A 25,276-nucleotide genomic window follows, 5' to 3' on the forward strand; every position below is an offset into this window, starting at 1 on the left:
AGTAAATTGTTTCTACTTGAATGCCGGGCTGTTCTTGAATACATTAATTATTCGAATACTCTGAAAAGAGAACGTCAGTAAGCATACTGGACGATAGTTATTTACTTCTTACTTGTCACTTTTCATATAAAGAGGTTTAACCATTGCCTATTTTAATCTGCCTCGAGAAATTCTCTGTGCTCGTGATGCATTACATGTATCACTGATGACATTACACATTACGTTACAGTAGCTTTGCACAATTCTGGCAGAAATTTCATAGACTCCATATGACCTTTTGTTTTTTAGATTTCTTTTTTATAATTTCATTAATTACATTGAAGGATGTTAGTGTTACCTCTAGTTGCTTAAAGCTTTGTGGAATGGCATGTTAAAATTATTTTATGTATTCTACAGCTTTTTCAACTTAACGATGTAATCCTATAAGTGCAGATACATTTGGGTAGTTATTGTTACAAATACTTGCAGCTTGTGAATTCTCAGTCACAACACTGTCATTTAATTTTTTTGTTGTGATATGATGTACATTGGTCATCCTGTGTCTGATTCCACAATGTTCCATATATAGTAGTTTCAGTCTTATTCTATGAATTATTGTTTACTGACATGACATACACTATGTGATCAAAAGTATCCGGACATCTGGCTGAAAACAACTTAAAAGATCGTGGCGCGCTCTATCGGTAATGCCGGAATTCAGTATCGTGTTTGCCCACCCTTAGCCGATTCTGCTCTCTCACAATGTCTAGTGACTACGGAGGTCGCTGATATGAAGTATCTCGCTGTAGGTGGCAGCACGGTGCACCTAATATGAAAAACGTATGTTTTTGGGTGTGTCCGAATACTTTTGATCACAAAGTATACATATTTGTAGGCATTTTCTTTAATATATTACACTTTTTTTGTAGAATGCAAGTAATACTAGATCTTGACTTATTCTGGACTCTATATAAATTTCCCCTTTGCTTTAACCTTTATTGTTATACATGGCTTACTTGTTTTTTAATGTACTTTTTGAAAAATATTTTATGAAGACTAGTTTCAAATATTGACAGAAATTTACTGTGGATTATAGTGAATTTCACATTAGTGTCTTTTTGCATATGTATCTCATCCCAAGCCACCTTATTCTTAAGATATTGACCCTTTTCTCATTAATGGGGCTAATTGCTTGATATGAACTTGTTTCAGAGCTGTTGACTAGCAAATTACTTCAATTAATTGTCCATGATGAATGCGTGTTGCAACACCGTCTTTACCATTAACAGTTAGGCACAGATTGATTGTTACAGCCTGAGCACTGTGTATAAAAGTACTATCAGACTCCTACTGTATTGCTTTAGTGCAAGTGGAAACTTGGACAGCAAAATGACAATGAAACAGCCTAGTAATGATTCTGGTTCATTTTTCCTGTCAGAATCATTTAAGAAACATAAGTTGAAACCTACACAAACTAATACTCTTTACTCTTGCCTGAAATGTAACTCAATAATGCATCTAGATTTCTTGTAAATAGCTGAGTGTTTCCTAAAGGGGAAATACAGACTGTTGCAAACACAAGAGAAGTTTTCTGCAGTAACAGCTCCCATGCACAAACTTCTAGGTGTTAAACTGCACAAAAACTGTTTTTTTTTTCAGTTTTTTCCACTTTGTATCCAACATTTAAACATGTTTCAATGCCTCCTCTTCCCATGTTAACTATACATGAAAATTATGCTAGTTTATAATCCCCTTATACTCTGTCCCTCTGGTAATGTGGTGTTGAAAGAGGCACAGAACAGCTATCACTTCAGGCGTTCCCTTATCTTGAAGACTCAGAGTACGCTTAGTTCCCTAAATTTGTGATGAAGAAAACTAACTTTATTTTTCTGGAAACTGTTACATATAGTATGGTTCTGTTCTTTTCTAATTCCTTCCAAGGTTGTCTGTCTATAATCCGATTGTAACCTAGAAAATGTGTCCCTCTGGCTCCAGTGACCTGATGGATTTTGCCTTGTGTGCTTGAAGCCCCCCTTACACTTTCTGCAAGATGCACATCAAACTTGTTGCTCCCCCTCCCATGCGCAGTAAGAGGTACTGCACAGCTCTGAGAATTTGCTTCAGTCAAAAACTATCTTTGTTTACACAGGTGAAAGTTGTGTTAACCCAGGATTGGTCACGGCACTGCAAAACCTCCACAAACCTCACATGAGAGTGTGTTGCTCGCTCTCCTATTTTCTCAGTACTCTACCCTATGTTATTAGCCAGACCGTTCCTAGTTCCTGCTGCTACAAGCACCTCATCTTCTTCATCAAAATCTCTCCACAAAGCCGCAAAGCTTTCAGTCACCTGGTTCAACTTGGGCTTCGGTTTGACAGCGTATGTGACCTGGTAGTCTACACTTAACTTTTTACTGAACGAGGCGGCGCAGTGGACCTGCATTTGGAAAGATGACGTTCAAATCTGTGTCCGACCATCCCGATTTAGGTTTTCCACGATTTCTCTAAATCACTTCAGGAAATGCCGAGATGGTTCCTTCGAAAGGGCACAGCCGACTTCCTTTCCCATCCTCCTCTAATTCAATGGGACTGATGATCTCGCTGTTAAATCCCCCCTCCCCGAAATAAACAAACGGACGAACCAATCAACTTAGCTTTTGCTGTAGGATTATCCTTACACCACTTCCATGACTGCTACCTAGCAGTCTTCTTGTGACCCCTGTCGTTTATACTTGTAATAGTAAAACAAACCGTATACGTTTCCACAGAAATGTGTTTTTGGGGGGGGATGATCCCTAGGGGATGTTCATGACCTCCACAGTTGGATCTGCACCTGCTCAGCACAAAAGCACAGTGTCACGTGATGTCGACGTGCCGTAGGCCTGTACCGGGTGCTGTACGACTCGCGTGGCTGGATGCTGCTGGCCGAGGCGCTGAAGGGCTCCGACCCCAGCAAGTCGGGGATCGACAGGCTGAGCCGCGCGCAGCTGCTGGGGGACGCACTCGCGCTCGCGTGGAGCGGCGACCTGCCCTACGAGCACGCGCTCTCCCTGCTGACCTACCTGCAGCGCGAGCCAGACTACCTGCCCTGGAAGGCCGCCTTCTCCGGGCTCTCCAACATCTACCGCCTGGTGCGGCGCACCGCCAGCTTCGGCCTGTTCCGGGTACGTCACGCCTCTGTCCGGACCTGTCAAACCCCTGCTGTATTATTTTTGGCACACCATCCGAATCTTAAGACGAGTCTTTGTTAGCCTCTTAGCTGCTGTGATTGGGTGTGAAGTCCAAAGAGATCTCACTCAGCTCCCTCCCAGTCCCCACCTCCCATCACACTGTTGCCCTTGTCCCATCATGTGAACACATGCTTTTCATTTTATTTATTTTATTTTTTCTTTGTTTCTCATTCATATTGTTTTTCTTTGTTTTAGTTTTGTATGTTTCTTTTTCCTTGTTTCTCTTGTTTCTTTCCTTTGTTTGTCCTTTGTATTTCCTTTCTATTCTTTTATCTGCAGCAACAGATGTAATTTTTAAATTAACAGTATTTGGAAATGGAAATGTTAAAAAATGTATGAGGAGTACATGGCAGAGTACATTGTGACTCGTATTAGTATCCCTCTATTCTCACATGGAAATGGGAAAAAAAGACTGCCTACATCTAATTAGTCTAATACTGTCTGGGCAGTCTCCACAGCAGCGATACACAGAAGGGCGTAGCATATTCGTTTGATGTGTTCACGGGAAGTTGGCCGATTACTGGAGCGGATTGAAGGAGTAGAGGAAACGAGTCTGAACCACACATAAGCCACCGCGGGGTGAGGAACTGTGTGCTCCGAACGATACGCCTTCCTTCTCCAGGGTGTGAACCCAAACCTGTGCTTCGGCTTCAGAAATTAAGCACAGATGTAAAAGTCACTTAAACGCTGTTCTAGGCGCTTCAGTCCAGAACCGCGCTGCTGCTATGGTTGCAGGTTCGAATCCTGCCTCGGGCATGGATTTCTGTGATGTCCTTAGGTTAGTTAGGTTTAAGTAGTTCTAAGTTGTACGAGACTGATGACGTCAGATGTTAAGTCCCGTAGTGTTTAGAGCCATTTGAACCATTTGAACCATCTCTTAAACATTGTCCTCGTAAATGTAATTGATATTACGTGTTGAATAAAAAACTGTGCACTTCATCAGTTACATAAAGTTATGAGAAGGAAAGGAAACATTACAAGACAGATGAAGCACGAACCAGTAACCAGTAGACGACACTGCCTGCCTTACACAGTACTGTCACCTATGATACACTAACTGACAAGCCTTCCGACTTTTATCGACTCAGACTTGGAGAGCCGACTAGCGAACTTAAATTAATGCACTGTACGTTCCTAATTCACTATTTCGTCCTTGAAACTTTGCTAGTAGGCTTGCTTTCACAGAACACTTGACGCATACCTTGACATACCTGCCATGTCACATTACTCAAGATATCTGTGACACTCTCCAGTCGCTCAAAGTATCCTGTGACCATTCATGCTGACCTCTGTATAGATATATCATCACCTGTTAGGCTTATTTGTCACAGATCCCACACGCTTGAGTAGTATTTTGAGATGGGTCACACAAGTATTTTACAAACAATCTTAATGGTTCCATCCAAAGAGCTGGAAGTCTGCCACCTGCTTCACTTACGTCTGAGGCTATGTCATTGTTCTGCTCCAAGTTGTTCAAATGGTTCAAATGGCTCTGAGCACTATGGGACTTAACATCTTAGGTCATCAGTCCCCTAGAACTTAGAACTACTTAAACCTAACTAACCTAAGGACAGCACACAACACCCAGCCATCACGAGGCAGAGAAAATCCCTGACCCCGCCGGGAATCGAACCCGGGAATCCAAGTTGCTGTTGTTGTGGTCTTCAGTCCAGGGACTTGAAAAATGTTGAAATGTGTGAAATCTTATGGGACTTAACTGCTAAGGTCATCAGTCCCTAAGCTTACACACTACCTAACCTACATTATGCTAAGGACAAACAAACACACCCACGCCCGAGGGAGGACTCGAACCTCCGCCGGGACCACAACTGTATAATTGAAGAACCGTCAGTGGTATTTTGTCTTCTACTCTAGTGCAAACGATGAACCAAATGAATAATAGTGGAAGAAAGACAGGAATTCACTGAATAACTGTAATACTGCTGTTTGTGTAAAGAAAGAACTGTAAATACAGTGTTCCAAATAGACAGTCATCCTTCCACCAGGTGAACGTAAATTCGTAACCGTGGCATTGCTGATGATCAACTCCAATACTATTTGTCAGAGCGTAGGGGAACGATGCGGGAGACCCGCACCGCTGTACTAGGCAAGGTCCTAGCAGAGGTGGTTTGCCGTTCCCTTCCTGCGACCGTAATGGGGATGAATGATCATGATGAAGACGACACAACACGCAGTCATCTCGAGGCAGGTGAAAATCCCTGACCCCGCCGGAAATCGAACCCGGGACCCCGTGCTCGGGAAGTGAGAACGCTACCGCGGTCAACCATCGCATTAATACTGTTGTATTTGAATACATGTGCAATAGTACAGTTAGCCTAATTTCTCTGAAATTCGGAGAACCATCGCATTAGTACTGCGAATTGCAGAGAAATTAGGGTAACTGTACTATTGCACATTGAAAGCGGTGGCTCGTTTTTATTTTACAAGTTACTATTCATTGCTGTAGGGGCTGTGATTTTTGATATTTTTTGTCTAAACCAGCAAGGTAAAACAGAGGCCACTACTTCCACCACATCAAGAGGATTTAGTGCTCACGTACTCACACTGAGCCGGGAACACTTACCAGTTCATCAGTGGGGAATAATTGAAAATGATCATTACTATTATCGGTGCCAGGCGCGCGATATTGAATCTTTATACTATCGGTAATGGCGTGAGACCTGCACGACCTTATAGCAACCGTTATAGTTCTGCATTATTCTGTGACACTAGGGATGATTTCACGTAATGAAAGGGAGATTGTAAGATTAAAGGACTCATTTATTAAACAGTTGAAAATCGAACAATAATACAACCAAATGGGGGTGCGGGAAGAAAGATTCGAGTTCAGCAGCCTGCCCCCACGAACGTTCATAACAAGCCACGACAGCGGGAGAAAAGGAATTTTAGTAACGATCGCCGTATTATCAAGTGGGGGCCAATTTACTAAAGGAAGGGGTTGCAGGCATGCAACGACCACCACCACGAATCAGCTAAAGACTAAGAAAGATGCTGCCGTGCGTGAGTCGCTCGCTAGCCTCCCGTACTAAAGGAATGAAACCCGCAAGACGCGAAACTGTTCACAGTGACCTACAAGGTTCCCTGTGGGCCGCAGGGCGGCAGTCTGCAGCGCACGCCGGCGCTCGTGCTTACCGACCTCCATCTCCTGGAAGCTGCGCCTACGGTCACACCGGAACTTCCCTACTGGCCCTTTGTCCACCACCCACCCGCGGAGGGCGGTTGGCCCACCCTCAACTGGCCAATCATAGGGCCGCAATTTCACAGGGAGGCGACCTCGCGACGTTAAAATCGAGCAGGATTAGCAGTTACAAGGTTGGTAAGGCAGGTTGGGGAACTGAGAACAGGAGAAACTTTGGCCGCTACTGAACTTTCAAACGGCACCTCCTGCTACCCTGGCGATCGGAAAAGGGATGGGAAACGGGAAGCCATCATGGCTGCTAGGAAGACTGCTGCCCTCGCCCATAAATAAAGAAAATTCCTTCCAAGCCCCTCTCACAGATCAGTGTGAGACAAACTGTAAAAATCGTCAAATAAATCAGGCAACCCATCGAAATTATTAATATTGCCTGAATTATTATTTTACCGAATACCAGAATGTTGGGATTAGGAATATGAAATACGAGCACTGAATGGTGAGTGAAGTGCACCCCTCTTTCAACATGTCTACAAATACAACAGTTCACTGAACTGTTACAATCATTGCTTGGTTTCAGCTATCAAAGGAAAAAACCTGTAAGTGAAAGCTTGGAATAGCATGTAATGGCAGAAGCTCAGTCTTTGGCCACCCATCACTTGACTCAGATGTTGGGTTCAGAGTTCACCACCACCTGCACAGGGTGCAACCACAAGGACAGCCGAGGATGACGCCAGCGCATTGTCCCGGTTTGGCCCCTGTAACTTCTGTAGGCCCCCCAAACTACTTTTCTGGAGTCCTTTGATTAACCACAGGCCATTTATTTATTCACTTATTAGCAATTTCCTTTTAGTATGCGATCTAGGTAGAAGTACAAACCAAATATAGCACATAGTACACTACTGGCTATTAATATTGCTACACCAAGAAGAAATGCAGATGATAAACGGGTATTCATTGAACAAATATATTATACTAGAACAAACATGTGATTACATTTTCACGCAATTTGGTTGCATAGATCCTGAGAAAACAGTACCCAGAACAACCACCTCTGGCCGTAATAACGGCCTTGATACGCCTGGGCATTGAGTCAAACAGAGCTTGGATGGCGTGTACAGGTACAGCTGCCCGCGCAACTTCAACACGATACCACAGTTCATGAAGAGTAGTGACTGGCGTATTGTGACCAGCCAGTTGCTCGGCCACCATTGACAAGACGTTTTCAATTGGTGATAGATCTGGAGAATGTGCTGGCCAGGGCAGCAGTCGAACACTTTCTGTATCCAGAAAGGCCCGTACAGGACCTGCAACATGCGGTTGTGCATTATCCTGCTGAAATGTAGGGTTTCGTAGGCATCGAATGAAGGGTAGAGCCACGGATCGTAACACATCTGAAATGTAACATCCACTGTTCAAAGTACCGTCAATGCGAACAAGAGGTGACCGAGACCTGTAACCAATGGCACCCCATACCATCACGCCGGGTGATACGCCAGTAGGGCGATGACGAATACACGCTTCCAATGTGCGTTCACTGCGATGTCGCCAAACACAGCTGCATCCATCACAATGCTGTAAACAGAACCTGGATTCATCCGAAAAATGACGTTTTGCTATTCGTGCACTCAGGTTCGTCGTTGAGTACACCATCGCAGGCGCTCCTGTATGAGATGCAGCGTCAAGAGTAACCGCAGCCATGGTCTCCGACCTGATAATCCATGCTGCTGCAGACGTCGTCGAACTGTTCGTGCAGATGGTTGTTGTCTTGCAAACGTCCCCATCTGGTGACTCAGGGATCGAGACGGGGCTGCACGATCCGAGCTTTATCAAACTCGGAAACGCGATGGTACGCATTTCTCCTCCTTACATGAGGTATCACAACAACGTTTCACCAGGCAACGCTGCTGAACTGCTGTTTATGTATGAGAAATCGGTTGGAAACTTTCCTCGTGTCAGCACGTTGTAGGTGTCGTCACCGACGCCAACCTTGCGTGAATCCTCTGAAAAGCTAATCATTTGTATGTCTCAGCATCTTCTTCCTGTCGGATAAATTTCGCGTCTGTAGCATATCATCTTCGTGGTATAGCAATTTTAATGGCCAGGAGTATATTTTAAAATGATTTCAAATGTGTTAGTACAACCAAGGATTATGGTTTTAGGGGGATAAACCTACATAAAATTTTTACATTAAAAAAAAGGAAACATGATAATTTTTAAGAGAAAGACAAGAATTCTGCATACTACCGTTTCACTATCCGGCACACATGTATGTGCTCATCCAGAACCAGACGGCTGATGCTATTGTTGTATTGTACTAGGCTGCATCGCTGGATAGCAAATTTTGTAATTTGTAATTCAACTACCCACTACACTACACTACACAGCATTACACTACGCTGCACTACACTACACTTCACTACACTACTCTACTTTCCTCGGTATCAGAACTGACCAACGTTTCTCGTTTGCCTAGACGGTTAGCCGGTTAGCCCCGGCGCACTGAGGCAGAACTCAGAATCCACAGGGCAGTGCTGCTTTGCCACTCGAGCTGTACAGATTGCGAGACGGCAGTCAGGGTCACAGGAAATCCTTCTCGATCACCCTCTCCTGACTGATTCTGGAAGTGGATGTTCTGCCATTGTATGTCTCGTTGTCACACTCTATGACCTCTTCTCGCTTGTCTCCCAGCCACTTACGCTTGATGGTTATAGGCTGATACTTTAGCCGTTCAGCTTATGCCACAGTTCCTCGTACCTAATTATACTGCAGACAGTTGCGTCACCAAAGCCACACCTGCCCTGACCTGAAACGTCTCGTCTAGTGATACACTCCCAGACGATGCGGTATAAGGTGCTGATTGCTCCACATTCACAAGTGTCTGTGGTATGTTGACCTATTTTTAGTAAGTAGCTGGGATACGAATCGTGTGTAACATGTAGTGTATAGCTGCCACTACAGGACAGCCGCTAACAATTCCTGGACATCTGCAAAGTGATTTCTCCAGAGAGGCTTCTTCATAGCCCTGAATAGGTAACAATCGTAAGGGGCCAACTCGAGAGAATACAGTGTGTGTGGCAGTACCAGAATGGGAGCCATCTTTGCCCTACTTGTACGGGGCGAGCACTGTCGTGTTGCAGGAGCAATCGTCGTGGTTGTGCCAAGCGGTTGTGGCTGTCGGAAGTGTTTGCACCGTCACCTCACAGAAACTGCGTTCCAGCACTGCCCTTGACGCTCACACTCCACGTTTTCTGCTCACATAGTGACATCAGCTGGGGAAATGGAGAGTACTGTGCAAGGATAACACTGATAGTGATTGCTATGCCACCTACCGTTAGACCAAAGTACTTGCAATTGTTATGGTGAGTAAAATGGCACACTACGAATTATGGGAATAAAATGAAGTGCCAATCAATACGGAACATCCGTCGTAGCTACAGTCTAAAAAAATGAAGAACTTGTTTGCAGTGGGACCAGTTACTTAGCTATTTAGAACCTGTTCAGTCAGGGAAAGTACAGCTATCAAACCTACACACACCAGTCCCATCAAACTACAGACCGATTTCACTTTTGCCAGCATTCTCAAAAATTTTAGAAGAAGTAATGTACAGACAGCTTCTCAACCATCTGACCACAAATAACATATTATCAAGAACACAGTTTGGATTTCTGAAGGGTTCTGATACGGAGAAGGCTATTTACATCTACAGTGAAAATGTACTTAATTAATTAAATAACAGATTACAAGCAGCAGGTATTTTCTGTGATTTGTCAAAGGCATTCGATTGTGTGAACCACAACATCCTTTTAAATAAATTAGAATTCTATGGTGTCACGGGCAGTGCTGCAAAATGGTTCAAGTCATACCTTGCTACCAGGAAACAAAGGGTGCCCGTGCAAGGGACTAGTGAATTAAGTCATCAGTCATCATCAGATTGGGAAGAAATTACATGTGGTGTCCCACAAGGATCCATCTTAGGGCCATTGCTTTTTCTTGTGTACATTAATGATCTCTTATCAGTTACACTGCCAGAAGCAGAGTTCATTGTGTTTGCAGATGACACAAGTATTGCAATAAATAGTATGTTGAGTGTAGTCCTAGAAAGATCTGCTAATGATATTTTCATGGATATTAATAAATCGTTTAAAGCCAACTCACTGAAATGAAGAAGAGCAGATAGAAGAGGGTGACAGTCTTAAATTCCTGGAATTACAACTTGATAATAAATTCAGTTGGGAGGAGCACACCACAGAACTGCAGAAATGCCTTAACAAATCTGTATTTGCAATTCGAGTGTTAGCAGACATAGGCGACATAAAAATGAAAAAGCTTGCATACTTTGCCTACTTTCATTCCATAATGTCATATGGTATAATATTTTGGGGTAACTCTTCAAGACCGAGCGAGGTGGCGCAGTGATTAGCACACTGGACTCGCATTCGGGAGGACGACAGTTCAATCCCGTCTCCAGCCATCCTGATTTAGGTTTTCCGTGATTTCCCTAAATCGCTTCAGGCAAATGCCGGGATGGTTCCTTTGAAAGGGCATGGCCGATTTCCCTCCCCATCCTTCCCTAACCCGATCTTGTGCTCCGTCTCTAATGACCTCGTTGTCGACGGGACGTTAAAAAACACTAACCTAACCTAACTCTTCAAGTCAAACAAAAGTTTTCAGAGTTCAAAAACGTGTACTACGTATTATTTGTGGAGTAAATTCACGGACGTCCTGTAGAAACCTCTTCAAAGAACTGGGTATACTAACTACTGCCTCTCAGTATATTTACTCCTTAATGAAATTTGTCCTAAATAATATATCTCTTTTTCCAACAAACAGCTCAGTTCATACATAAGATACCAGGAACAAAAATGGTCTGCACAAGGACTTAAAAGCACTTACTTTAGTGCAAAAAGGAGTCCACTTCTCAGGAACACTCATCTTCAATAATTTTCCAGGAAACATAAAAAATTTTGTTACAAATAAAGTTCAGTTTAAAAGGAGCCTGAAAGACTTACTAGTGGCCAACTCCTTCTACTCTGTAGACGAATTTCTTAATAGAAACAAATAATGTATTGTATATACTCATACTATTAGTATTGTTATTTCAGCTTAAAAAAAATTGACGTGTTCCACATCCACGAGGATCTCCTCAGCACGGATCTATGGAACGAAAAACTAATCTAATCTAATCTAAATCTAAATCTAATCTGTGGGCGGGTGACAGCATCCTTACGCCTGTCGGTGTAGCTTCGAATTCTACGAGAGCTCGCGGTGTGCCGGCAGATGTTCGTGACGCAGCTGATGGCGGAGCCGATGAAGACGTGGGTGGACCTGCAGCGGCCGCTGGCGTCCGACGACCTGGAAGGGTTCCTGCACCGCAGGCTGATGGTGTCGTGGGCGTGCCGGCTGGGCGTGGCCGACTGCGTGCAGCAGGCCACCAAGCTGTTCGCCGACTGGATGCGACAGCCGGACCCTGACCGGGAGAACCCGTCAGTACCAGCATAGCGGCGCGTCAGTGGGCGGAGCATCTCTCCCACACTCCCATTACAGATTCTCCATACGGGCATCAGTACGAGTGTGCCGTGTGCTGGAGACGCCGCTCCTGGTGCTGTTCAGAAAGCCACAGTGGCACCTGCCCGCTTTAGAGATCTGGAGACGCTCACTGTTTTGATGTGGCAATACGGAATGGTCGATTCCTCTGCACGTTCTGGCACACTTGCCCCCTAGCGGGGCTTTCTCCACCCACGTCACAGATCGAAACTGGGAGAGATGCACTGTACGCTGACGTCTGATATTTCTCTGTGCGGCTGCTTTCTGAAACCCCATAGGTGCTTACGAATAAACTTTTACTTGGGACTAACCTTTGACAGAAAACTGACGTGGGTTAACACACATCATTACTCGTACGGACCGAAACCAATTCTTCAGTGTGTGGCGCTGCATTATGAGTATTAAAATGTCTCGCATATTTGAGCCACTGTTGTAAATCTCCTTCCTCACGTTACTGTGTTCATTCATAATTCTTTCATAGAATGTTAAATAGTGAAAAATGTAAAATGCAGTCGCAGTAAATAATAACACAAACATCGCGGTGCGGTGTATCGTGCTCTTCTTTAACAGCGGTGGGACGTCAAACGAGCCGGCTTGGGCCAGAAGAGGCACCACAGGACATTTTAATTTCCACTGTCTGTACTTTTAACAAGTAAATTTATAAGTATTTGTCAGCATGACCAGGAAGGATTCAGGGTTCACACTCATAGCAGTGGAAGTTCGAAAACATAACGAAATAATTTTTTTTACGTGTCAAATTTCATCATCTTTTTCACTTGCTAATGGCTGCATTTGTTGCTATAGGTACACTTTTCTTCACAAGCAAGAGAGATTCTTCGATGAATTTTGCGCAGCATACGTACCATACTTACAGGCGTATGAAACTCTAGAATGTATTTAATTTATGAAAAAACGAATGAGGTGTTATATTTTAAACTTCATGTTTAGAAAAACCACAAATTTTATAGTTAATTACCCCAATTTTTACCACAGTTTTTAATAGATTTTGAAAATCCTAGAGTTTCATACACCGTTAAGTACGGTTTGAATGCTGTGCAAAATTCATCGAAGAATCTCTCTTACTTATGAAGAAAAGTGTACCAATAGCAACAAATGCAGCCATTAGTAACTGAAAAAATGATGTAATTTCACACGTAAAAAAAATTGTTTCGTTATGTTTTCGAACTTCCACTTCTATGAGTGTGCATTCTCAATCCTTCCTGGTCATGCTGACAAAGTTTTATGAATTTATTTGTAAAAGTATAGACAGTGTAAATTAAAATGTCCTGTGGTGCTTCTCTTGCTCCAAGTCGGCCCGTTTGACGTCCTACCCCCCTTAACAAGTAAATTCATAAATATTTGTCAGCATGACCAGGAAGGGTTCAGGATTCAAACTCGTAGAAGTGAATGTTCGAAAACATAACAAAATAATTTTTTTGCATGTGAAACTTCATCATTTTTTTACTTACTATTGGCTGCATTTGTTGCGATACGTACACTTTCCTTCATAACTAAGAGAGATTCTTCGACGAATTTTGCACAACATACAAACCAAACTGATTTCGTCAACTCCAGCAGCAGCATGCAGTTTGTCAAGTGTGTCTTTCGTTGTGCGAAGAACATCTTTTATTGTGTTGCTGCCCGCTCGATGGAGAATTTGGCCACCGGTTCAGTGACACCTTGAACTTATGGTAATAGAGCGATGTTTTGTGCTTCCTTTCGCTACCCTCTATTGCCTTCGTTGTTTCTCGGCATAGTTTTATCTGTTACTTTCATTCCATAACCGTTGGCACAAAAAATGGACTTGAGGTTTTGTAGTTCACCCTTCAGACGTCCACCGATCCTGAGAGCCCTCTCGGTTAAAGTGTGCAGGGTGGATTACTTGTGTGTAGGATGATATTGGGAGGAGCCATGGAGGTGCCTGTCAGTACAGGTTGATTAATTATGTTTTCTATGGCCCAATTTTCCATCAAGCTTTCTGTAAACTTCCACTTCGAAGAAAGTGTATGTAGGTTGTTGTTGTTGTTGGGGTCTTCAGCCCAGAGACTGGTTTGATGCAGCTCTCCATGCTACTCTATCCTGTGCAAGCTTCTTCATCTCCCAGTACCTACTGGAACCTACATCCTTCTGAATATGTTTAGTGTATTCATCTCTTGGTCTCCCTCTGCGATTTTTACCATCCACGCTGCCCTCCAATACTAAATTGGTGATCTTGATGCCTCAGAACATGTCCTACCAACCGGTCCCTTCTTCTAGTCAAGTTGTGCCACAAACTCCTCTTCTCGCCAATTTTATTCAATACCTCCTCATTAGTTATGTGATCTACCCATGTAATCTTCAGGATTCTTCTGTAGCACCACATTTCGAAAGCTTCTATTCTCTTCTTGTCTAAACTATTTATCGTCCACGTTTGACTTCCATACATGGCTACACTCCATACAATTTCTTTCAGAAACGACATCATGACACTTAAATCTATACTCGATGTTAACAAATTTCTCTTCTTCAGAAACACTTTCCTTCCCATTGCCAGTCTACATTTTATATCGTCTCTACTTCGAGCATCATCAGTTATTTTGCTCCCCAAATGTATGTAGGTAAACTCTAGAATTTTCCAAATGTATTAAAAACTATGGTAAAAATTGAGATAATTAACTATTATGAAATTTGAGTTTTGAAGTTTAAAATCTAACGGCTCATTCATTTTTTTCATAAATTGGATAAATTCTAGAGTTTGATACGTCTGTAAGTACGGTTTGTATGTTGTGGAAAATTCATCGAAGAGTCTCTCTTATTTACGAAGAAAAGTGTACCTATAGCAACAAATGCAGCCAATGGTAAGTGAAAAAATGACGTAATTTCACATCTGAAAAAAAACTGTTTTGTTTTTCAACTTGCACTGCTATGAGTGTGAATCCGGAATCCTTGCTAGTCATGCTGACATAGTTTTATGACTTAACTTGTCGGTTCTAGGCGCTCAGTCCGGAACCGCGAGACCGCTACGGTCGCAGATTCGAATCCTGCCTCGGGCCCGGATGTTTGTCATGTCGTTAGGTTGGTTAGGTTTAAGTAGTTCTAAGTTCTAGGGGACTGATGACCACAGATGTTGAGTCCCATAGTGCTCAGAGCCATTTGCACCATTTTTCATTTTACTTACTTTGTAAGTGTATAGACAGTGGAAATTGAAATATCCTGTGGTGGCTCTCCTGCTCCGAGTCGGCCCGTTTGATGTCCTGCAGTCTGAGTAGGAGGCAGCAGGTAAGAACCTCACCACTTTGCCCGCAGGGTGCCCCCGGGCCTGCAGTACGAGGTGGTGTGCACGGCGCTGCGGCACGGCGGCGAGGCGCGCTGGCGGTTCGCCTGGGAGCGCTACCTCGCCTCCAACGTGGCCTCGGAGCGCGTCCAGCTGCTGCAGGCGCTCACCTGCGCCCGCGAGCCCTGGCTGCTGCAGAGGTCAGTCAGTCGGCCACCAGCCGGCTAGCCACACGCCCACCCCACGGGCCGACCAGCGGCGCTCGCCTCTCCGACTGCCTCACTCGGCGTTGTGTTTCTCTTGCCCGGTGATCGAACTGATGTCTACATCTGCATTCATACTCCGCAAGCCACCCAACGGTGTGTGGCGGAGTGCACTGTCATTACCTCCCTTTCCTGTTCCAGTCGCGTACGGTTCGCGGGAACAACGACTGCCGGAAAGCCTCCGTCCGCGCTCGAATCTCTCTAATTTTATATTCGTGATCTCCTCGGGAGGTATAAGCAGGAGGAAGCAATATATTCCATACCTCATCCAGAAACGCACACTCTCGAAACCTGGCGAGCAAGCTACACCGCGATGCAGACCGCCTCTCTTGCAGAGTCTGCCACGCGAGTTTGCTAAACATCTCCGTAACGCTATCACGCTTACCAAATAACCCTGTGACGAAACGCGCCGCTCTTCTTTGGATCCTCCCTATCTCCTCTGTCAACCTGACCTGGTACGGATCCCACACTCATGAGCAATACTCAAGTATAGGTCGAACGAGTGTTTTGTAAGCCACCTACTTTGTTGATGGACTGCATTTTCTAAGGACTCTCCCAATGAATCTCAACCTGGCACCCGCCTTACCAACAATTAATTTTATAAGATCATTCCACTTCAAATCGTTCCGCACGCATACTCCCAGGTATTTTACAGAAGTAACTGCTACCAGTGTTTGTTCCGCTATCATATAATCATATAATAAAGGATCCTTCTTTCGCAATACATTACATTTGTCTATGTTAAGGGACAGATGCCACTCCCCGCACCAAGTGCCTATCCGCTGCAGATCTTCTTGCATTTCGCTGCAATTTTCTAATGCTGCAACTTCTCTCTATACTACAGCATCATCCACGAAAAGCCGCATGGAACTTCCGACACTATCTACTAGGTCATTTATACATTTATATACCGGGTGATCACAAAGTCATTATTAATTTGAAAACTGAATAAACCATGGCATAATGTAGATACAGAGGTACAAATTGACACACATGCTTGGAATGACGTGGGGTTTTATTAGAACCAAAAAAATACAAACGTTCAAGAAATGTCCGACAGATGGCGCTTCATCTGATCAGAATAGCAATAATTAGCATAACAAAGTAAGACGAAACAAAGATGATGTTCTTTACAGGAAATGCTCAATATGTCCACCATCATTCCTCAGCAATAGATGTAGTCGACAAATAATGTTGTGAACAACACTGTAAAGCATGTCCGGAGTTATGGTGAGGCATTGGCGTCGGATGTTGTCTTTGAATATCCCTAGAGATGTCAGTCGATCATGATACACTTGCGACTTCAGGTAACCCCAAAGCCAATAATCGCACGGACTGAGGTCTGGGGACCTGGGAGGCCAAGCATGACGAAAGTGGCGGCTCAGCACACGATCGTCACCAAACGACGCGCGCAAGAGATCTTTCACGCGTCTAGCAATATGGGGTGGAGCGCCATCCTGCATAAACATCGTACGTTCCAGCAGGTGTTCATCAGCCAGGCTGGGGATGATGCGATTCTGTAACATATCGGCGTACCTCTCACCCGTCACGGTAGCAGTTTTGCTGTCCAGCGCCTCTGTCGGACATTTTGTGAACATTGTTCTTTTTTTTGTTCTAATAAAACCCCATGTCATTCCAAGCATGTGTGTCAATTTTTACCTCTCTATCTACGTTATTCCGCGGTTTATTAAGTTTTCAAATTTATACTGACTTTTTGATCACCCCATATATTGTCAAAAGCAATGGTCCCATAACACTCCCCTGTGGCACGCCAGACATTACTTTCTCTGCAGACGTCTCTCCATTGATAACAACATGCTGTGTTCTGTCTGCTAAAAACTCTTCAACTAGCCACACGGCTGGTCTGATATTCCATAGGCTCTTACTTTGTTTATCAGGCGACAGTGCGGAACTGTATCGAACGCCTTCCGAAAGTCAAGGAAAATGGCATCTTCCTGGGTGCCTGTATCTAATATTTTCTGGGTCTCATGAACAAATTAAGCGAGTTGAGTCTCACGCGATCGCTGTTTCCGGAATCCATGTTGATTCCTACAGAGTAGATTCTGGATTTCTAGAAATGACACGATACGCGAACAAAAAACATGTTCTAAAATTCTACAACAGATCGATGTCAGAGATAAAGGCCTATAGTTTTGCGCATCTGCTCGACGACCCTTCTTGAAAACTGTGCTCTTTTCCAATCATTTGGAACCTTCCGTTCCTCTAGAGACTTGCGGTACACGGCTGATAGAAGGGGGGCAAGTTCTTTCGTGTACTCTGTGTAAAAACGAATTGGTATCCCGTCAGGTCCAGTGGAATTTCCTCCATTGAGTGATTTCAGTTGCTTTTCTATTCCTTGGAGACTTATTTCGATGACAGTCATTTTTTCGCTCGTGCGAGGATTTAGAGAAGGAACTGCAGTGCGGTCTTCCTCTGTACGGTCTTGCTGTGTGCTTGGAACAACTCAAAATAATGAACGACACACTGCTGGTGCCCTATTTTCAGCGATGCCCCTGAAGTCTTTAATGATGATCAGCATCCCAAGGCCCCATTAGGTCAGAAAACTACAAAGACACCAAGTTAGATAGTTAGTAAATTTTATGTTCCACTAATCATTGAATCGATCAATCATAAAGATGTAGAGTGAGTCATTTTACATACTTACATGCTGACCAATTACCAAGATTTTTTTTTGCAACATACATATGAGAGTTAGTAGTCCTACACACCATCTGCTGAGCAAGATGAGTCAGACAGGCGAAATACGCTCAGACTTCAGTAAGAATATACTAATCCCAGTTCCAAAGAAAGCAAGTGCTGAGAGTTGAGAAAATTACCGAACTATCACTTTAATCTTATTAAAGACAGAAACGTTGGGGGACATCCAATGTTTTCCAATATGCTGTAGTGTCTCCCCCCTACTGATGGTGTGAATGGCTTTGTTGAGGTCAACAGAAGCCACATATAATGGCACTGTGTGTTCGCGGCTCTTCCCTAATAGTTGGCACGAGGTGAATATCCTGTCACTTGTCCATCTGCCAGTTCGAAATCCACACTGTGACTCAGGGTAGATCCGAGCAGCCACGGTTTCCACTCTCTTCAGGATTATCCTTGCATACGCCTATCCAGCAATGCTCAAGAGAGATATTCCTCTATAGTTGTTACCATTAACTCTGTCACCTTTTCCCTTATAGATTGTTACTGTATTTGTATCTCGCATGTCTTGAGGTACTGGGCCTTCTTCCCAGCACTGCAGTAGGATTTGATACAATATCGACAAAACGCACTCAAGTTTGATGATTTCTGCTGGTAAGTTATCTTGCCTAGCTTTAGACTTTTAAGTGCGAGTTTAATAAGATCTTTTCACGACAATATGCGTGGCTCTGTAATCTTCGATGGCAGTACATGTAAACCATTCAGTATGAACTGTGGCGTAAGACAAGGCTGTGTGTTGGCACCTACACTTTTTGGAATTTTCCTCTCGGGTCTGCTCCAAGTGGCTTTCGAGAATTGCAATGTTGGAGTACATCTGCATACCAGGAAAGATGTAAGGCTTTTCAACGTCAGCCTTCTGAAGAGCAAGAGAAAGCGCTACGAGGTAGTCGCTCGTGAACTCCTGTATGCTGATGATGCTGCAATTGTTGCGAACTCCGCAGAAGAGCTGCAAGAGCTAGTATCAAGATTTAGTCACGCATGCCATCTATTCTCGGTGGGTGTAAACAGCAGTAAGAGCGTAATTATGGTTGAGGGTGCTAACACACAGCCGAATATCACACAAGATGGCACTACTCTGCAAGTCGTAGATAACTTCTGCTATCTTGGATCTACTACAGAATCAAACATGTCCGTTGACAAGGAAATTGATGCTCGCATTGGAAGATCTGCGGCAACTTTCGGCATACTCTCTACACGTGTTTGGAGAAACAACAAACTCTCTTTGACCACCAAAATTGTTATATATCAAACTTCCGCCCTCAGCATCCTTTTGTATGCATCGGAAACATGGACTACCTGTGCCAAACAAGAACGTCGCCTGAATGCTTTCCACGTGCGGTGCCTGAGATCCATCCTCGGAGTAACGTGGAAGGACCGAGTGACCAACGAAGCAGTGCTATCTAAAACTAAAGGCAACAGTATTTCAGCTATCTTGAAGCGGAGACGACTCCGCTGGCTGGGACACGTCCACCGTATCAATCGTGACACATTACCACGTGAGGTGATGCTCGGAGAGATCTCTACAGCCAAAAGACCTGTAGGACGTCCTGTATTGAGGTTCAAGGACTCCGGTAAACGAGATATGGAGAGCTTTGGAATCGACACAAACAGATGGGAGGCATGGGCTAGCATGAGTGGCGTGATGATATATCATCTGGAATGTCGAAGCACGATGAAGGCTTGTCAGACAGATTAAGGCAGAAAAAGCTTCGCAATGCTACCACTGCTCCTGCCTCAGCAGCCAGATACACTTGTGACAGTTGCGGCAAGAGATGTCGTGCTGCCATTGGGTTGACAAGTCATATGAAAAAATGCAACCCATAAACACACAGAGACTGCAACAATCATCTACCAACATATATATATATATCAGTTTAGTGAGTCATGGCTGCCAAATACTAATATAAGCCCTTTACAGACGAATGGAAAAATTGGTAGAAACTGACCTCGGTGAATATCAGTTTCGATTTCGGAGAAATGTAGGAACACGTGAGGCGATACTGACCCTACGACTTCTCATAAGAGATAGGATAAGGAAAGATAAATCTACGTTTGCAGCATTTGTAGATTTGGAGAAAGCTAACTGGAATACTCTCTTTCAAACTCTAAAGGTGGCAGGGGTAAAATACAGGGAGCGAGAGGCTATTTACAATTTGCTCAGAACCCAGATGGAAATTATAAGACTCGAGTGGCACGAAAGGGAAGCAGTGGTTGAGAAGGAAGTGGGACATGATTGTAGCCTATCGCTGATGTTATTCAATCTGTGTATTGAGGAAGCAGTAAAGGAAACAAAAGAAAAATTTGCAGTGGTAATTAAAGCCCACGGAGAAGAAATAACAACTTAAAGTGTAGCCATGGGAAAGTTCATCTTGCAGACTGCTTTCGTCAGAAATAATATGCGCTCTGTGAGTCAAAGTTCGGAGAACACTCATTGTCTGGGCAGGATGGTGGCAGCTATTTGCACGTAAGTACAGATCGGTGTGCGTCGGCTTCCTATACACTTCATGTCCCAAAGTGTCATCCTCTCTGCGCCGAACCACTCACAGAGCGCATATAATTTCTGACGAAATCAGTCTGCAAGATGAACTTTCCCACTTACAAAGAGTGTTTGAAGACAATGGGTACTCCCAAAACAAATGCAGAGGGCACTGAAAATGAAACCGAAAGAGGCCACAAAGAAAGCAGAAGAAGATGAAGAAACCTTTAAATCGATGGCCTTCCTGCCATATGTGCCTAGCCTCTCATAAAAAATAGGACACATTCTCGGCAGACACTAAGTGAAAGTGATTTTTCGTCCTCCACCCAAGACAGCTGCACTCGTGGGCTCCGTCAAAGATGATTTGCTGCTCCGAAAATCTGGAGTTTGCAAAATTCCATGTGAATGTGGCCTTTTTTACATACAAACAACTCGTACTGTCCAAGAAAGATGTACAGAACACCGGAGGTACACACAGCTTTTACAACCTAACAAGTCGGCAGTGGCAGAGCACTGTATTGATAATGGTCACAGTATGTTGTATGACAACGTCGAAATTTTGGCAACTACATCTTCCGTTTGCGACTCGAAAGTGAAGGAGGCAATTGAAATTCGCTTGACGACGAATCTAATAAATAGAGATAGTGGTTTCAAACCTGATAAATCATGGAATCCGGCACTTGCTGTAATAAACTCGCAAAGACGCCGTCACAGTGCAGCTCACAATGATATATCGATATGCCGACACAGATCAACTGCGGAGTCATAGATACAACTCGCGCATTATGCACGTGTCTGCCGCCGACCAACGTCTCTGGCGCATTTCCATCTGTGGCCGCATGCGCAGTCGCGCGGTACAACAGTATAAAGGGACGAAGCGAGCACTGGAGCGGCAGTCTTGCGGCCCACTCTGAAGATGGCTGAACGTTATACAGCCGAAATATTAGAAGAAGAAGGAGATTTCTTGCGGCTGCACACCCGAAACTTAATGGAACAGTCTTTGCGCCGCCAGAACCTGAAGATTCACAACAAATTTATTTTTGTTTGTCTAGTTAATAAATAATTTAACATTAATAATACACATCCATCACTGATGCAAAAGCCCCTAACAGGGAAACGTGGGTGATGCCTTATAACCTGGACTAAAGAGCATTTGGTCGGATGTGTGTTGTTTCGCAATGTTTCCAACTTCCGGCCGAGTTTGCGAAACGAAAGTGAAAGATAGTGGGGGATCGACGACGATTTAGGCAGCCATGATGTAGCATACTGTGGAAGGTCGCATTACTGCCAACGATTATAAGACTGTTTTGGTCGATCAGTTCCATTCACGGTACAGCGTTTACTCTCCAGTGGTGATACTACGTCTCAAGATGACAGGGCACACAGCTCGCACCGTCCAGGAGCACAAGGAAGAGCTACCGCATCTCGAAATTGTTGAGCGTTTGTAGTCCACTTTATGCCAACAGCCTCGCCACAGTGGCAATACCGGTTCCTGTCAGATCACCAAAGTTAAGCGCTGTCGGACTCGGCTAGTACTCGCATGGGTCACCGTCCGGGCCTGCCGAGTGCTGTTGGCAAGTGGGGTGCACTCGGCCCTCGTAAAGCCAAATGACGACATGCTCGATTGCGACGTAGCGGCGAAAACTGACAACTGAGACCAGATGCCCCTCGGTATCCACATCTGGTGACGCCGTAGGGCTCAGAATGACATGGCGGCCGTTCGCTACCATTGGGCCTCCGAAGCCTGTTCGGGCGGTGTTTGTTTTGTAGTCTACTCTGGAGAGAAGGGTGCGTAATCTCTGGCCATTCCACCATCGTTACCTGAACTCACCACAGTTTTGCAGGATTAATGGTATGAGATGACCTTGAAAACCATACAGGACCTGTATTTATCCATTTCGCGGCGTCTGGAAGATATTTTGAAAGCCAGCGGCTTTCCTGCGCCATTTTAGGCTTGATGGTGTGTTTGTGGTATTTCCCGACTTTTGTCCACCCCCACATACTGTATTACAATAGAATATTCTCTCCGAAGTGGGAGGAAACGGGGTAGTGACGCCCATTAGCCTTGAATGAGATTTTCACTCTGCAGCGGAGTGTGCGCTGATATGAAACTTCCTGGCAGATTAAAACTGTGTGCTGGACCGAGACTCGAACTCGACCTTTGCCTTTCGCAGGCAAGTGCTCTACCAACTGAGCTACCCAAGCACGACTCACGCCCCGTACTCACAGCTTTACTTCTGCCAGTACCTCGTCTCCTACCTTCCAAACTTTACAGAAGCTCTCCTGCAAACCTTGCAGAACTAGCACTCCTGAAAGAAAGGATATTGCGGAGACATGGCTTAGCCACAGCGTAGGGGATGTTTGAATGTGGCTAAGGCATGTCTCCGCAATATCCTTGCTTTCAGGAGTGCTAGTTCTGCAAGGTTTGCAGGAGAGCTACTGTAAAGTTTGGAAGGTAGGAGATGAGGTCCTGGCAGAAGTAAAGCTGTGAGTATGGGGCGTGAGTCGTGCTTGGGTAGCTTAGTTGGTAGAGCACTTGCCCGCGAAAGGCAAAGGTCCCGAGTTCGAGTCTCGGTCTGGCACACAGTTTTAATCTGTCAAGAACGTCCATTAGCCTTGTTCCCCCGCCCCTCTTCATTGTACCATCACCTGGTAAAGGACATTTGGCGAAAGAATACAGATTTACAAGACCGGCTCTCTCGAGCTGATTTACCTAAAAATAAGACATATTCAAAAAAGTGATGCAGGGCTTCTTTTGTGGCTGTCAACAACAAGTGATTGATGTCCGTCATAGGCGCTTCACCGCCATGGTAAAACTTGCCCAGCTAAATTTTAGAAGGCAATCTTTTAGATATTTCTTAACCAAAGTATTATAAAAAGAAATTTTTTTGAAATAAAAGCAACTTGATTTTTGTTTGTCTAGCTAATAAATAATTTAACATTAATAATACACTATAACATGAAAAATATTGATTGCAGTCACATTTTTCTTCGAGTTAAACGTGTGCACAGTGTTCCTATAAGCTTCAGTGTGGTGCTGAGAGGTGAGAGGGGATATTTTAGCAGTATTAGCAGGGGCAGTCATAACGCCTATCTGATTGTTGGTCAAACTTACGTATATATCAGTTGAAGTTTCACAAGGGATTAGAAATATGGTTTTCAGGTGATTTGACCGGAAAAAGCTGATGGACATCACGAAAACCTGATACTACAAAATGGTAATGTAGAGTTAAAATTGCTCCTAAAATGATATCAGTACTTAACTGTGGGAGTTAATCTGATTTTTGATTGGGTTCGAACATGAGAACAAATAAGTAGACACTTTTTTGCGAACATGTTCTCCCTCTTATTCTTTCACTCGCACCGGATTGTAACAGTTTTCATTGTGAAGACTGCACGCTGACGAATTTGTAACAGTTTCAATTACAACTTGCTAAGATGAGACTTCAGCTGAAAATGAATCCAGGCTGAGCTGGCGGGCTCTGCCAAATAAGTATAATTAACATTCAACAATCACCATATTACGTATCGTTGTTTTAATACCTAGTAAATTAAACTTGTAACTAAAAAATACCATTTCACAACAAGTCAAAGACAGCACAATAATTCGCGTAACAGAGGAAAATGCCTGGTAAGATCACTGTTTTAGATCAAGAACATTTTCAATATGAAATTTGACAAATTATGTGCAGGTAACAATTACTTTTAAATAATCTTAGTTGTAAGAGGGTATGCGAAAAAGTAATGACTCCGAATTTCCTTTGTTTTATTTGAAACTCTTACAGTTTTCAGAAACTTGATTTATATTATGCATCTTTATTCTTCGTGTCCACATATTTATTTCTCAACATCGTCACCCTAGCGACGAGCACATTTCTCCCAACGATTGATTACCGTCACTGCAGAATATTTAACTTTGTTGATGGAGCAACAGCCTTAACTCTGCTTACACCACTTCATAACTATCAAAGTCCTGGAAGGTATTCTTCAAGTTTTGGAAACATTCCAAGCTGTCAGACACGATGAGGTTGGCACCACCGTTTTCTTCATTACAGGCAAAAAACAAGCTAACGTCGCACGTTACTAATGTAGATACAATTATCACCGTACACAGCTTTCATTCTTCTATGAATTTGAAATGGAGGCACGTTTCCTGAGCTTCGAAACTCGATTTCATCACGGAGTTGCTCACATGCCGACATATTTATGTGGCGCACCGCGATGCCGCACGCCGCTCTAGCGGCAGACCAGACGGCTGCAGCGCGCCTCAGCGAAGCGAGTGAGTCCGGCGAGTAACATGAGGTGCACACGGGACCGACACACAGAACGGAATAAAACATTCGGAGGAATTACTTTTCACTGTGCTCTCATACTTCAATTACGTGATGATTATAATTCGTAATATTCTCATAAAATGTACAAGAAGTGTTGAATAAATTATTGTAGCCAGTTATATGGTCAGTAAATCGTGGATATTTTAAGATAATTTCATGCTGTCATGTAATCTTCAAGAAGCTCCAAAAACAGTTTTACATTCAATAATCGAACAATGGAAAATCCAGGATGGAATGTAACAATATTATGAGAAAGAAGTTGCTACTCACCATACAGCAGAGACGCTGAGTCGCAGATAGGCTCAACAAAAAGACTTTCACAATT

At 43.8% G+C, this 25,276-nt stretch overlaps 1 protein-coding gene and 1 pseudogene across 3 annotated transcripts in view; both read left to right on the forward strand.

Moving 5' to 3' along the window:
- Positions 1-25,276, forward strand: part of LOC124552487 (aminopeptidase Ey-like) — a 440,551-nt gene that overhangs the window by 370,853 nt on the left and 44,422 nt on the right. For all 3 annotated transcript variants that reach the window (XM_047126769.1, XM_047126768.1, XM_047126770.1), the window contains exons 10-12: positions 2,859-3,142; positions 11,644-11,849; positions 15,196-15,363. In XM_047126769.1, the coding sequence (XP_046982725.1) occupies positions 2,859-3,142; positions 11,644-11,849; positions 15,196-15,363 (658 nt within the window). The remainder of the gene's footprint in view (positions 1-2,858; positions 3,143-11,643; positions 11,850-15,195; positions 15,364-25,276) is intronic.
- Positions 22,076-22,194, forward strand: LOC124552907 (annotated as a pseudogene).

Source organism: Schistocerca americana, chromosome 10, assembly GCF_021461395.2.
Source record: "Schistocerca americana isolate TAMUIC-IGC-003095 chromosome 10, iqSchAmer2.1, whole genome shotgun sequence".
NCBI lineage: Eukaryota > Metazoa > Arthropoda > Insecta > Orthoptera > Acrididae > Schistocerca > Schistocerca americana.